We start from the raw sequence: 14,505 nt of genomic DNA on the forward strand, positions 1-14,505 counted from the left end.
TGACTGACCAGTGGACAGGTTAGTGTGACTGACCAGTGGGCAGGTTAGTGTGACTGACCAGTGGGCAGGTTAGTGTGACTGACCAGTGGGCGGGTTAGTGTGACTGGGCAGGTTAGTGTGACTGGGCGGGTTAGTGTGACTGGGCGGGTTAGTGTGACTGGGCGGGTTAGTGTGACTGACCAGTGGGCAGGTTAGTGTGACTGACCAGTGGGCAGGTTAGTGTGACTGACCAGTGGGCAGGTTAGTGTGACTGGACAGGTTAGTGTGACTGGACAGGTTAGTATGACTGGACAGGTTAGTGTGACTGGGCAGGTTAGTGTGACTGACCAGTGGGCAGGTTGACAGTGGGCAGGTTAGTCAGTGGGCAGAGTGACTGACCAGTGGGCAGGTTAGTGTGACTGACCAGTGGGCAGGTTAGTGTGGACTGGACAGGTTAGTGTGACTGGACAGGTTAGTGTGACTGACAGTGGGCAGGTTAGTGTGACTGGACAGGTTAGTGTGACTGGGCAGGTTAGTGTGACTGACCAGTGGGCAGGTTAGTGTGACTGACCAGTGGGCAGGTTAGTGTGACTGACCAGTGGACAGTGTGTACCAGTAGTGTGACTGGACAGGTTAGTGTGGACTGACCAGTGGGCGGGTTAGTGTGACTGACCAGTGGGCAGGTTAGTGTGACTGACAGGTTAGTGTGACTGACCAGTGGGCAGGTTAGTGTGACTGGACAGGTTAGTGTGACTGACCAGTGGGCAGGTTAGTGTGACTGACCAGTGGGCAGGTTAGTGTGACTGACCAGTGGACAGGTTAGTGTGACTGACCAGTGGACAGGTTAGTGTGACTGACCAGTGGACAGGTTAGTGTGACTGACCAGTGGGCAGGTTAGTGTGACTGACCAGTGGGCAGGTTAGTGTGACTGGGCAGGTTAGTGTGACTGGGCAGGTTAGTGTGACTGACCAGTGGGCAGGTTAGTGTGACTGGGCAGGTTAGTGTGACTGGGCTGTTTAGTGTGACTGGGCAGGTTAGTGTGACTGACCAGTGGGCAGGTTAGTGTGACTGGCCAGTGGGCAGGTTAGTGTGACTGACCAGTGGGCAGGTTAGTGTGACTGGACAGGTTAGTGTGACTGACCAGTAGACAGGTTAGTGTGACTGACCAGTGGGCAGGTTAGTGTGACTGGACAGGTTAGTGTGACTGGACAGGTTAGTGTGACTGACCAGTGGGCAGGTTAGTGTGACTGACCAGTGGGCAGGTTAGTGTGACTGACCAGTGGGCAGGTTAGTGTGACTGACCAGTGGGCAGGTTAGCGTGACTGACCAGTGGACAGGTTAGTGTGACTGACCAGTGGACAGGTTAGTGTGACTGACCAGTGGACAGGTTAGTGTGACTGACCAGTGGACAGGTTAGTGTGACTGACCAGTGGACAGGTTAGTGTGACTGACCAGTGGGCAGGTTAGCGTGACTGACCAGTGGACAGGTTAGTGTGACTGACCAGTGGACAGGTTAGTGTGACTGACCAGTGGGCAGGTTAGTGTGACTGACCAGTGGACAGGTTAGTGTGACTGACCAGTGGACAGGTTAGTGTGACTGACCAGTGGGCAGGTTAGTGTGACTGACCAGTGGGCAGGTTAGTGTGACTGACCAGTGGACAGGTTAGTGTGACTGACCAGTGGGCAGGTTAGCGTGACTGACCAGTGGACAGGTTAGTGTGACTGACCAGTGGGCGGGTTAGTGTGACTGGACAGGTTAGTGTGACTGACCAGTGGACAGGTTAGTGTGACTGACCAGTGGGCAGGTTAGTGTGACTGACCAGTGGGCAGGTTAGTGTGACTGACCAGTGGACAGGTTAGTGTGACTGACCAGTGGGCAGGTTACCGTGACTGACCAGTGGACAGGTTAGTGTGACTGACCAGTGGACAGGTTAGTGTGACTGACCAGTGGGCAGGTTAGTGTCTATTAATCTACAGCTGTTCTGTTCCAGGTGACCGTGTCTGTTCTGTGTGTTCTGTTCCAGGTGACCGTGTCTGTTCTGTGTGTTCTGTTCCAGGTGACCGTGTCTGTTCTGTTCCAGGTGACAGTGTCTGTTCTGTGTGTTCTGTTCCAGGTGACCGTGTCTGTTCTGTTCCAGGTGACAGTGTCTGTTCTGTGTGTTCTGTTCCAGGTGACAGTGCAGCGGCCGTCTACACAGAGCTGAGGAAGTTGTCCCGGGTCTTCAAAGACCAGCTGGTGTATCCTCTGATAGCTTCAGCCAGAGAAGGTACTGGGATGTAGATATATAGTACTGTTATTAAATATATAGTACTGGGATGTAGATATATAGTACTGTTATTAAATATATAGTACTGTTATTAAATATATAGTACTGTTATTAAATATATAGTACTGTTATTAAAATATAGTACTGTTATTAAATATATAGTACTGTTATTAAATATATAGTACTGGGATGTAGATATATAGTACTGGGATGTAGATATGTAGTACTGTTATTAAATATATAGTACTGTTATTAAATATATAGTACTGTTATTAAATATATAGTACTGTTATTAAATATATAGTACTGTTATTAAATATATAGTACTGTTATTAAATATATAGTACTGGGATGTAGATATATAGTACTGTTATTAAATAAATAGTACTGGGATGTAGATATATAGTACTGTTATTAAATATATAGTACTGGGATGTGGATATATAGTACTGTTATTAAATAAATAGTACTGGGATGTAGATATATAGTACTGTTATTAAATATATAGTACTGGGATGTAGATATGTAGTACTGTTATTAAATATATAGTACTGGGATGTAGATATATAGTACTGTTATTAAATATATAGTACTGTTATTAAATAAATAGTACTGTTATTAAATATATAGTACTGGGATGTAGATATATAGTACTGTTATTAAATATATAGTACTGTTATTAAATATATAGTACTGTTATTAAATATATAGTACTGTTATTAAATATATAGTACTGTTATTAAATAAATAGTACTGGGATGTAGATATATAGTACTGTTATTAAATATATAGTACTGTTATTAAATATATAGTACTGGGATGTAGATATATAGTACTGTTATTAAATATATAGTACTGTTATTAAATATATAGTACTGGGATGTAGATAAATAGTACTGTTATTAAATATATAGTACTGGGATGTAGATATATAGTACTGGGATGTAGATATATAGTACTGTTATTCAATATATAGTACTGTTATTAAATAAGTATTTGATACACTGCTGATTTTGCAGGTTTTCCTACTTACAAAGCATGTAGAGGTCTGTGATTTTTATCATAGGTACACTTCAACTGTGAGAGATGGAATCTATAACAAAAATCCAGAAAATCACATTGTATGATTTTTAAGTAATTAATTTCCATTTTATTGCATGACATAAGTATTTGATAAATCAGAAAAGCAGAACTTAATATTCTGTACAGAAACCTTTGTTTGCGATTACAGAGATCATATGTTTCCTGTAGGTCTTGACCAGGTTTGCACACACTGCAGCAGGGATTTTTGGCCCACTCCTCCATACAGACCTTCTCCAGATCCTTCAGGTTTCGGGGCTGTCACTGGGCAATATGGATTTTCAGCTCCCTCCAAAGATTTTCTATTGGGTTCAGGTCTGGAGACTGGCTAGGCCACTCCAGGACCTTGAGATGCTTCTTACGGAGCCACTCCTTTGTTGCCCTGGCTGTGTGTTTCGGGTCGTTGTCATGCTGGAAGGTCCAGCCACGACCCATCTTCAATGCTCTTACTGAGGGAAGGAGGTTGTTGGCCATGGCCCCATCCATCCTCCCTCAATACGGTGCAGTCATCCTGTCCCCTTTGCAGAAAAGCATCCCCAAAGAATGTTTCCACCTCCATGCTTCACGGTTGGGATGGTATTCTTGGGGTTGTACTCATCCTTCTTCTTCCTCCAAACACGGCGAGTGGAGTTTAGACCAAAAAGCTCTATTTTTGTCTCATCAGACCACATGACCTTCTCCCATTCCTCCTCTGGATCATCCAGATGGTCATTGGCAAACTTCAGACGGGCCTGGACATGCGATTGCTTGAGCAGGGGGACCTTTGCGTGCGCTGCAGGATTTTAATCCATGACGGCGTAGTGTGTTACTAATGGTTTTCTTTGAGACTGTGGTCCCAGCTCTCTTCGGGTCATTGACCAGGTCCTACCGTGTAGTTCTGGGCTGATCCCTCACCTTCCTTATGATCATTGATGCCCCACGAGGTGAGATCTTGCATGGAGCCCCAGACCGAGTGTGATTGGCCGTCATCTTGAACTTCTTCCATTTTCTAATAATTGTGCCAACAGTTGTTGCCTTCTCACCAAGCTGCTTGCCTATTGTCCTGTAGCCCATCCCAGCCTTGTGCAGGTCTACAATTGTATCCATGATGTCCTTACACAGTTCTCTGGTCTTGGCCATTGTAGAGAGGTTGGAGTCTGTTTGATTGAGTGTGTGGACAGGTGTCTTTTATACAGGTAACGAGTTCAAACAGGTGCAGTTAATACAGGTAATGAGTGGAGAACAGGAGGGCTTCTTAAAGAAAAACTAACAGGTCTGTGAGAGCCGAATTCTAACTGGTTGGAAGGTGATCAAATACTTATGTCATGCAATGAAATGCAAATTAATTACTTAAAAATCATACAATGTGATTTTCTGGATTTTTGTTTTAGATTCCGTCTCGCACAGTTGAAGTGTACCTGTGATAAAAATCACAGACGTCTACATGCTTTGTAAGTAGGAAAACCTGCAAAATCGTCAGTGCATCAAATACTTGTTCTCCCCAGTGTATGTAGTACTGTTATTAAGTAATAAATGGTACTGAGTATATATGTAGTACTGTTACTAAGAAGGAAGTATCTGGAAATATGACATTGGTCTCAGATCTCACTGCAATCATTTAAAATCATTGTATAGTAAATGTTAATGACCAATGTGTCATCCATTACTCCATGTCTCCCCCTGTTGTCTGGTGGTGGTATAACAGCCATGGCCCTGCCAGCAGTGTTGTAACTCTCTGTCTCCCCCTGTTGTCTGGTGGTGGTATAACAGCCATGTCCCTGCCAGCAGTGTTGTAACTCTGTCTCCCCCTGTGGTCTGGTGGTGGTATAACAGCCATGATCCTGCCAGCAGTGTTGTAACTCTCTGTCTCCCCCTGTGGTCTGGTGGTGGTATAACAGCCATGATCCTGCCAGCAGTGTTGTAACTCTGTCTCCCCCTGTGGTCTGGTGGTGGTATAACAGCCATGGCCCTGCCAGCAGTGTTTGGCCTGCCAGTCCTTCCTCCAGAGCTGTTACTGAGGGTGCTGAGACTGCTGGATGTCTCCTCTCTCCTGGCCCTCTCCTCGGTCAACAGACACCTCCACCAGACCACCACAGACCCAGCCCTCTGGAGACACCTCTACCCGCAGAGACTTCCGAGGTAGGACGAACGCACACACACACAAACACACACACACGGATATATTTATAAACACACATAAAAGACAGGAGTTCTCTGGTCTGTCTGGAGGGTCTCTGGTCTGTCTGGAGGGTCTCTGGTCTGTCTGGAGGGTCTCTGGCCTGTCTTGAGGTCTCTGGCCTGTCTGGAGGTCTCTGGCCTGTCTGGAGGGTCTCTGGCCTGTCTGGAGGTCTCTGGCCTGTCTGGAGGTTCTCTGGCCTGTCTGGAGGTTCTCTGGCCTGTCTGGAGGTTCTCTGGCCTGTCTGGAGGTCTGTCTGGAGGGTCTCTGGCCTGTCTGGAGGGTCTCTGGCCTGTCTGGAGGGTCTCTGGCCTGTCTGGAGGGTCTCTGGCCTGTCTGGAGGGTCTCTGGCCTGTCTGGAGGGTCTCTGGTCTGTCTGGAGGGTCTCTGGTCTGTCTGGAGGGTCTCTGGTCTGTCTGGAGGGTCTCTGGTCTGTCTGGAGGGTCTCTGGTCTGTCTGGAGGGTCTCTGGCCTGTCTGGAGGGTCTCTGGCCTGTCTGGAGGGTCTCTGGCCTGTCTGGAGGGTCTCTGGTCTGTCTGGAGGGTCTCTGGTCTGTCTGGAGGGTCTCTGGTCTGTCTGGAGGGTCTCTGGTCTGTCTGGAGGGTCTCTGGCCTGTCTGGAGGGTCTCTGGCCTGTCTGGAGGTCTATCTGGAAGGTCTCTCTCTCCAGAGTGTCTGTTAAATGCCGTGTCTGTATTATAGATATGTTAGATTCTACATGTCAGAGCAGAACTAGGTCTGTTCTCCTGAGACGGGTCTGTATTAAAGATAAGTTAGTGATTGAATGCATATTGTGATGGAGATTGTTATTTGACTGTTGCAGACGGCCGGGACCAGAGCAGAGCCAGAGACACTCAGTGGAGAGAGGTGAGTCAGGTCCCAGTATTCTACATATTGACTGTTGCAGACTCTCTGGTATCATTTAGGACTCTGCCACTGTCTAACTCTCTAGTATCATTTAGGACTCTGCCACTGTCTAACTCTCTGGTATCATTTAGGACTCAGACACTGTCTAACTCTGGTATCATTTAGGACTCAGGCCACTGTCTCACTCTCTGGTATCATTTAGGACTCAGACACTGTCTCACTCTCTGGTATCGTTTAGGACTCAGCCACTGTCTAACTCTCTGGTATCGTTTAGGACTCAGCCACTGTCTAACTCTCTGGTATCGTTTAGGACTCAGCCACTGTCTAACTCTCTGGTATCGTTTAGGACTCAGCCTGTCTATCTCTCTGGTATCATTTAGGACTCAGCCACTGTCTAACTCTCTGGTATCGTTTAGGACTCAGACACTGTCTAACTCTCTGGTATCATTTAGGACTCAGCCACTGTCTAACTCTGGTATCATTTAGGACTCAGGCCACTGTCTAACTCTGGTATCATTTAGGACTCTGCCACTGTCTAACTCTCTAGTATCATTTGGGACTCTGCCACTGTCTAACTCTCTGGTATCATTTAGGACTCAGGCCACTGTCTAACTCTCTGGTATCGTTTAGGACTCAGCCACTGTCTAACTCTCTGGTATCGTTTAGGACTCAGACACTGTCTAACTCTCTGGTAACGTTTAGGACTCAGGCCACTGTCTAACTCTCTGGTATCGTTTAGGACTCAGCCACTGTCTAACTCTCTGGTATCGTTTAGGACTCAGACACTGTCTAACTCTCTGGTAACGTTTAGGACTCAGACACTGTCTAACTCTCTGGTATCATTTAGGACTCAGACACTGTCTAACTCTCTGGTATCATTTAGGACTCAGACACTGTCTAACTCTCTGGTAACGTTTAGGACTCAGACACTGTCTAACTCTGGTATCATTTAGGACTCAGGCCACTGTCTCACTCTCTGGTATCGTTTAGGACTCAGCCACTGTCTAACTCTCTGGTATCGTTTAGGACTCAGCCACTGTCTAACTCTCTGGTATCGTTTAGGACTCAGCCACTGTCTAACTCTCTGGTATCGTTTAGGACTCAGCCTGTCTATCTCTCTGGTATCATTTAGGACTCAGCCACTGTCTAACTCTCTGGTATCGTTTAGGACTCAGCCTGTCTATCTCTCTGGTATCATTTAGGACTCAGCCACTGTCTAACTCTCTGGTATCGTTTAGGACTCAGACTCTAACTCTCTGGTATCATTTAGGACTCAGACTCTGTAACTCTGGTATCATTTAGGACTCAGACTCTGTAACTCTGGTATAATTTAGGACTCAGCCACTGTCTAACTCTCTGGTATCATTTAGGACTCAGACTCTAACTCTCTGGTATCATTTAGGACTCAGACTCTGTAACTCTGGTATCATTTAGGACTCAGACTCTAACTCTCTGGTATCGTTTTAATTTCAGCTTTACAAGAAGAAGTACAAGTGGAGGAGAGAAGCAGCCAGTTACCGCCGCCACATGCCCCGTTACCACCCTGTCCCCCCACCGCTCTACCCCCTCCACCCCTCCCCAACAACCCCTTCCCCTTCTACCCGCCTGGCATCATCGGTGGGGAGTACGACCAGAGACCTGGCATCCCCGGTGGTATTCTGCCCCGCCCCGCTACGACCCTATTGGTCCGCTCCCAGGTCACGATCCCACAGCAGGAGGGCTGATTGGACGAAGGGGCTGAGACCTGCTGGGAACCGGCCGGCTGACATCAGAAGAGGGTTCATATGACCTCCCTGACCAGTGACCTCTAGTGGTGGTGCAGGAGTATGACCACCACACAGAGAAGCTTAAATAAAACAGAGATGTTGAAGACTGACTGATTAGCCTACCTTAAATAAGGCACCTGAGTGCTATAGTCACAGATAAATGGCGTTGTTCGGTCTATAAACACTAACCCTCATCCAGCCTGCTTATTTTCCCCTAAACCTCATCCAGGTGTTTTTTATAAACCCTATCCTTGACCCAGAATCAGCTTGAAATAGCTCATGTTCTCCTGTGTGTGTTTAGTAAGTGATGAGGTCAGATCATACCGATCTGCTATCTTCATTTGATCTCTCTGTTGTTGCAGAAAATGTTGCTGCACAGCAGGAAATGTAAACTTCTAAAAGTTTTCCAGAGAGAAAGCGGTCAAATTTAAGATCGTAGATCTGTAGGGGTGCCTGGGGGATTGAGGTGTGGCCGTTTCGATCTTCCACCATTCACTATGAAGACATTTTGTACTTGTTTCCTCACAGACTAAAAGCTGTAAATAAAATGAAAATGTCAATTGACTGGTTTTTAGCCGTGGTCATATTTGAGCCCTCAGTCTCTCTCTGAAATCCAGACTATTCGGGGACGATTCAATAGTCATGTACACTGAAATAAAATATAAACACAACGTGTAAAGTGTCTATGTTTTATGAGTTGAAATAAAAGATCCCAGAAATGTTCCATACACACAAAAAAAAACGTATTTCTCAAAAATGTTGTGCACAACTTTGTTTACATCACTGCTGGTGAGAATTTCTCCTTTGCCAAGATAATCCATCCACCTGACAGGTGTGGCATATCAAAAAGCTGATTAAACAGCATGATCATTACACAGGTGCACCTTGTGCTGTGGGCAATAAAAAGTCTGCTCTAAAATGTGCAGTTTTGTTGCACAATGCCATGACACAGATGTCTCAAGTTTGGCATGCTGACTGCAGGAATGTCCACCAGAAATGTTGAATGTTAATGTCTCTACCATAAGCCGCCTCCAAAGTCGTTTTTGAGAATTTGGAAGTAAGTACGACCGGGCCTCACAATCGAAGACGGCGTGTTGATGAACGGTTTTCTGATGTCAACGTTGGGGGGTTATGGGTAGGCATAAGCTACGGACAACGAACACAATTGAATTTTATCGATGGCAATTTGAACTCCCGAGATTCCGTGACGAGATCCTGAGGCCCATTGTCGTCCCATTCATCCTCCATCACCTCATGTTTCAGCATGATAAAGCACGGCCCCAAGGCGCAAGGATCTGTACACAATTACTGGAAGCTGAAAATGTCCCAGTTGTTCTATAACCTGCATACTCACCAGACATGTCACCCATTGAGCATGTTTGGGATGCTCTGGATCGACGTGTACAACACTGTGTTCTAGTTCCAATATCCAGCAACTTCACACAGCCATTGAAGAGGAGTGGGACAACATTCCACAGGCCACAATCAACAGCCTGATCAACTCTATGCGAAGGAGATGTGTTGCGCTGCATGAGACAAATGGTGGTCACACCCAGAGGCGGCCTGTCATTCAGGGCAGGTGGGGCAGAGACCCACATTTTTAGCAAAAATAAATAAATACAATTTGGGGGGGGATCTTGCCTGTTGTGCATGTTATTTTGGCATAAATATCACGTATCAGTTTGCAAACAATGTAAAAAATAATGTATATCATTGAGTTGATTAAGCCGCAAACAAACACTGTCTCTTTTTTGTTTTCTTCAGTAAGGCAGCTACAAAATGCAGGTGATTCAGCCGAGCTCGGTGCTTTCTGTGGTGTTGGGGCAAGCCAGCAGAAAATACGGAGCGTTGCGCCGTGATTGGCTTAGTGTTCTGTCAATCACAGGGGCTTTACGTCACTGCCAAGTGTAGGAGGAGACCTTGAAAATTCTAGTCCTTCGGTTGTTACATTAGAAGTGCCCATCCAAGAACGCTCAAGGTCATTGGCCAATGAAATGCTGTCAAATCAAGTTAAAATGTACAGAGGCTTTGATTGGACTGATCATGTCAACGTCATACTTCCGTTATCTTAGCGGTGATCATGAATGGAGTCGACGATCAACTGGCAAATCCTTTTTCATCCTTGTCCTGTGAATAGGAATAATGAAGAGAAATTACAGATAAAACGTATCGGTGCTCATCGACCATTGGACATAAACACATTACACAACAAGTTGGAAATCGCAAATTCAACGAGTGGTTTGGAAGGAATCAGTGGCTGTGTCGTCCCAAATCTGGGATTAAGGGGCTCTTTTATACATTTTAAATTATATACATTCAACATTTGCCATGCTGTCAACTCGAATTGTAAATCCGGCCTCCAGTTTTGAAAGCACCATAAATCCAGAGAATGCCAGACTTTGATGACAACATTTGACCACGAAGGACCGCTGTCACCTTCTTGTTCAAGTGAGCACAGCACAACAAGGTCAGTCCAAAAATGACTTGTTTGCTGCTGCATAAATGATGTAATGTGCCAGGGAGATATGTAGACTGAAGCTAAGTAATACTAAGTGTGTGTTGTAAGATGTTAGTAGCCCATGTGCCTCGGCCTAATAATTCTGTTTATTTACACCTTTTAATTATGCTTACTGTTCTACTGTAGCCTATAACCTGTTTTAGAGAAATGTAATCATCAAATATTGTAAGAGCTTTCATTGTCTGTTTATATGCCCCCTTTATTTATCCTACGGTTCTGACTTGGTGTACAGGGAGAACACTGTAAGAACGGCCCATGTTCTGAATTCCGTTGCTGTACATTTCAAAAAGTGCTTAACAAATAGTTATATTGACTAATGTTACGTCGGTCCGAGCTCGCTCATTAATGTCTTAATCGAAATTACAGATTGCCTCTTATCTGCTCGTCGTCCCCTTATGCCATAGTTTGTACATCTCAATTGTCAGTAGAAACCACATTTGTTTAAGCAAGTCAGCCACGTCAGGTATGTTTTTTAAAGGCAGTAAATGAGGCTGAATGAACTGTTTCGCTGCCAGACGATGCTCCGCTGATAGCCAGGTGTAGCAGTGGTAAGGTGTTGGGACTCTGCTGTTGGGACTCTGCTGTTGGTACAGCTTTATTTAGGCCCTAACAGTTTGTGGGCACTGTTTGTCACCGTCATAGTGCAATGAATGTATTGTTTAGTGTTGTGTTGTGGCTTTGCTGGCATGTATCCCATTTTATATATTTATTTAACCAGGTATTTATATATATAATCCTAACCCTTTATTTAACCAGGTATTTATATAGATAACTCTAACCGTTTATTTAACCAGGTATTTATATATATAACCCTAACCCTTTATTTAACCAGGTATTTATATATATAACCCTAACCCTTTATTTAACCAGGTATTTATATATATAACCCTAACCCTTTATTTAACCAGGTATTTATATATATAGATATAACCCTAACACTTTATTTAACCAGGTATTTATATATATAACCCTTTATTTAACCAGGTATTTATATATATAACCCTAACCCTTTATTTAACCAGGTATTTATATATATAACCCTAACCCTTTATTTAACCAGGTATTTATATATATAACCCTTTATTTAACCAGGTATTTATATATATAACCCTAACCCTTTATTTAACCAGGTAGGCCAGTTGAAAACAAGTTCTCATTTACAACTGCGACCTGGCCAAGATAAAGCAAAGCAGTTCGACACAAACAAGAACACAGAGTTACACACAAAATAAACAAACGTACAGTCAATAACACATTAGAAACATCGATGTACAGTGTGTGCAAATGTAGAAGGGTAGGGAGGTAAGGCAATAAATAGGCCATAGAGGCAAAATAATTACAATTTATGTAACGGCTTCCTTCTACCTCCTTCACTGACGAAGAGGTGGAATAAGGATCGGACCAAAATGCAACGTGGTTCGTTCGATACATCTTTAATTATGACGAAACACGAACAATACAAAACAACAAACGTCGAAAACCGAAACAGCCCTGACTGGTGCAACAAACACAGAGACAGGAACAATCACCAACACAAACACACAGTGAAACCCAGGCTACCTAAATATGGTTCCCAATCAGAGACAACGATAATCACCTGACTCTGATTGAGAACGCCTCAGGCAGCCATAGACTAATCTATACACCCCACACAACCCCAAGACGAAACACACTACAAATAAACCCATGTCACACCCTGGCCTGACTCAATAAATGAATATAACATAATAAATATAGACCAGGGCGTGACAATTTAGCAGATTAACACTGGACTGATGGATGTGCAGATGATGATGTGCAGGTAGAGATACTGGTGTGCAAAGAGCAAGAGGGTAAATAACAGTATGGGGATGAGGTAGTTGGGTGTGCTATTTACAGATGGGCTGTGTACAGGTACAACCCCTGTCCAGCCAGTTCTGTCAAGGTTTAGTAAACTGATATTACAGCTCTATCTACTGTCATTATCTACTGAGAGGAAAGCACATCGTGGTTGTCAGAATACGGTGTGTTTTAAAGGCCATATCGTGGTTGTCAGAATACGGTGTGTTTTAAAGGCCATATCGTGGTTGTCAGAATACGGTGTGTTTTAAAGGCCATATCGTGGTTGGCAGAATACGGTGTGTTTTAAAGGCCATATCGTGGTTGGCAGAATACGGTGTGTTTTAAAGGCCATATCGTGGTTGTCAGAATACGGTGTGTTTTAAAGGCCATATCGTGGTTGGCAGAATACAACATTGTCCAAATGACAAACCACGTTTTCCTCTTGTTTCAGTGTTGACTCATCTACTCTGGACAGACTTTTTATTTATTTACTCAATATTTAGTATTGGAAGACTGTCGTAAACATTTTTTACGTGAGTACCTACATTGTTTTGCTGTTACGACCTCAATGGGAATCATAGATGCATGTATTTCTTATTCTCCCACTAACCCACTGTGATGAGTTTCAGTAGTTTAGGCTGTATTCAAAATGACATCCAATTGCCTTTATAGTGCACTAGCTTTTACCAGAGTTCTGGTTGAAAGTAGTGCACTAGCTTTTACCAGAGTTCTGGTTGAAAGTAGTGCACTAGCTTTTACCAGAGTTCTGGTTGAAAGTAGTGCACTAGCTTTTACCAGAGTTCTGGTTGAAAGTAGTGCACTAGCTTTTACCAGAGTTCTGGTTGAAAGTAGTGCACTAGCTTTTACCAGAGTTCTGGTTGAAAGTAGTGCACTAGCTTTTACCAGAGTTCTGGTTGAAAGTAGTGCAGCTTTTGCCAGAGTTCTGGTTGAAAGTAGTGCACTAGCTTTTTACCAGAGTTCTGGTTGAAAGTAGTGCACTAGCTTTTACCAGAGTTCTGGTTGAAAGTAGTGCACTAGCTTTTACCAGAGTTCTGGTTGAAAGTAGTGCACTAGCTTTTACCAGAGTTCTGGTTGAAAGTAGTGCACTAGCTTTTACCAGAGTTCTGGTTGAAAGTAGTGCACTATAAAGGAAATAGGATGCCATTTGGAAGGTGTATAAATAGATCTAGTGGTTCTCCTGTGAGAGGAGAGAGCTGTTGTGGAGCAAGTCTGTATCCTGTTTATTGAGCAGTCTGTATCCTGTTTATTGAGCAGTCTGTATCCTGGTTTATTTGGCAGTTTGTATCCTGGTTTGTTGAGCAGTCTGTATCCTGTTTATTGTGGCAGTTTGTATCCTGGTTTATTGAGCAGTCTGTATCCTGTTTATTGTGGCAGTTTGTATCCTGGTTTATTGAGCAGTCTGTATCCTGTTTATTGTGGCAGTTTGTATCCTGGTTTATTGAGCAGTCTGTATCCTGTTTATTGTGGCAGTTTGTATCCTGGTTTATTGAGCAGTCTGTATCCTGTTTATTGTGGCAGTTAGTATCCTGGTTTATTGAGCAGTCTGTATCCTGTTTATTGAGCAGTCTGTATCCTGTTTATTGAGCAGTCTGTATCCTGTTTATTGAGCAGTCTGTATCCTGTTTACTGAGCAGTCTGTATCCTGGTTTATTGAGCAGTCTGGATCCTGTTTATTGAGCAGTCTGTATCCTGTTTATTGAGCAGTCTGTATCCTGTTTATTGAGCAGTCTGTATCCTGGTTTATTGAGCAGTCTGGATCCTGTTTATTGAGCAGTCTGTATCCTGTTTATTGAGCAGTCTGTATCCTGTTTACTGAGCAGTCTGTATCCTGGTCAGTCTGTATCCTGTTTATTGAGCAGTCTGTATCCTGGTTTATTGAGCAGTCTGCATCCTGGTTTATTGAGCAGTCTGTATCCTGTTTATTGAGCAGTCTGTATCCTGTTTATTGAGCAGTCTGTATCCTGTTTACTGAGCAGTCTGTATCCTGGTTTATTGAGCAGTCTGGATCCTGTTTATTGAGCAGTCTGTATCC

At 44.1% G+C, this 14,505-nt stretch overlaps 1 protein-coding gene across 1 annotated transcript; it reads left to right on the plus strand.

The window, feature by feature from the left end:
• The first annotated feature begins 1,077 nt into the window (after positions 1-1,077).
• Positions 1,078-8,792, plus strand: LOC135533509 (F-box only protein 7-like). Its single transcript, XM_064960801.1, has 4 exons — positions 1,078-2,246; positions 5,267-5,444; positions 6,304-6,347; positions 7,821-8,792. Exons 2-4 carry the CDS (start codon positions 5,269-5,271, stop codon positions 8,069-8,071), a joined length of 471 nt encoding a protein of 156 aa, XP_064816873.1. The 5' UTR covers positions 1,078-2,246; positions 5,267-5,268; the 3' UTR covers positions 8,072-8,792.
• The last annotated feature ends 5,713 nt before the right edge of the window (positions 8,793-14,505 follow it).

This window comes from Oncorhynchus masou, unplaced genomic scaffold, assembly GCF_036934945.1.
Source record: "Oncorhynchus masou masou isolate Uvic2021 unplaced genomic scaffold, UVic_Omas_1.1 unplaced_scaffold_2417, whole genome shotgun sequence".
NCBI lineage: Eukaryota > Metazoa > Chordata > Actinopteri > Salmoniformes > Salmonidae > Oncorhynchus > Oncorhynchus masou.

Bases quoted from the DNA above. Each gene is read 5' to 3' on its own strand.
- LOC135533509 (XM_064960801.1), top strand. From the start codon at position 5,269: ATGGCCCTGCCAGCAGTGTTTGGCCTGCCAGTCCTTCCTCCAGAGCTG. The intron at 5,445-6,303 runs GTAGGACGAACG...TGACTGTTGCAG, and splicing joins TACCCGCAGAGACTTCCGAG to ACGGCCGGGACCAGAGCAGA. The intron at 6,348-7,820 runs GTGAGTCAGGTC...TTTTAATTTCAG, and splicing joins GAGACACTCAGTGGAGAGAG to CTTTACAAGAAGAAGTACAA.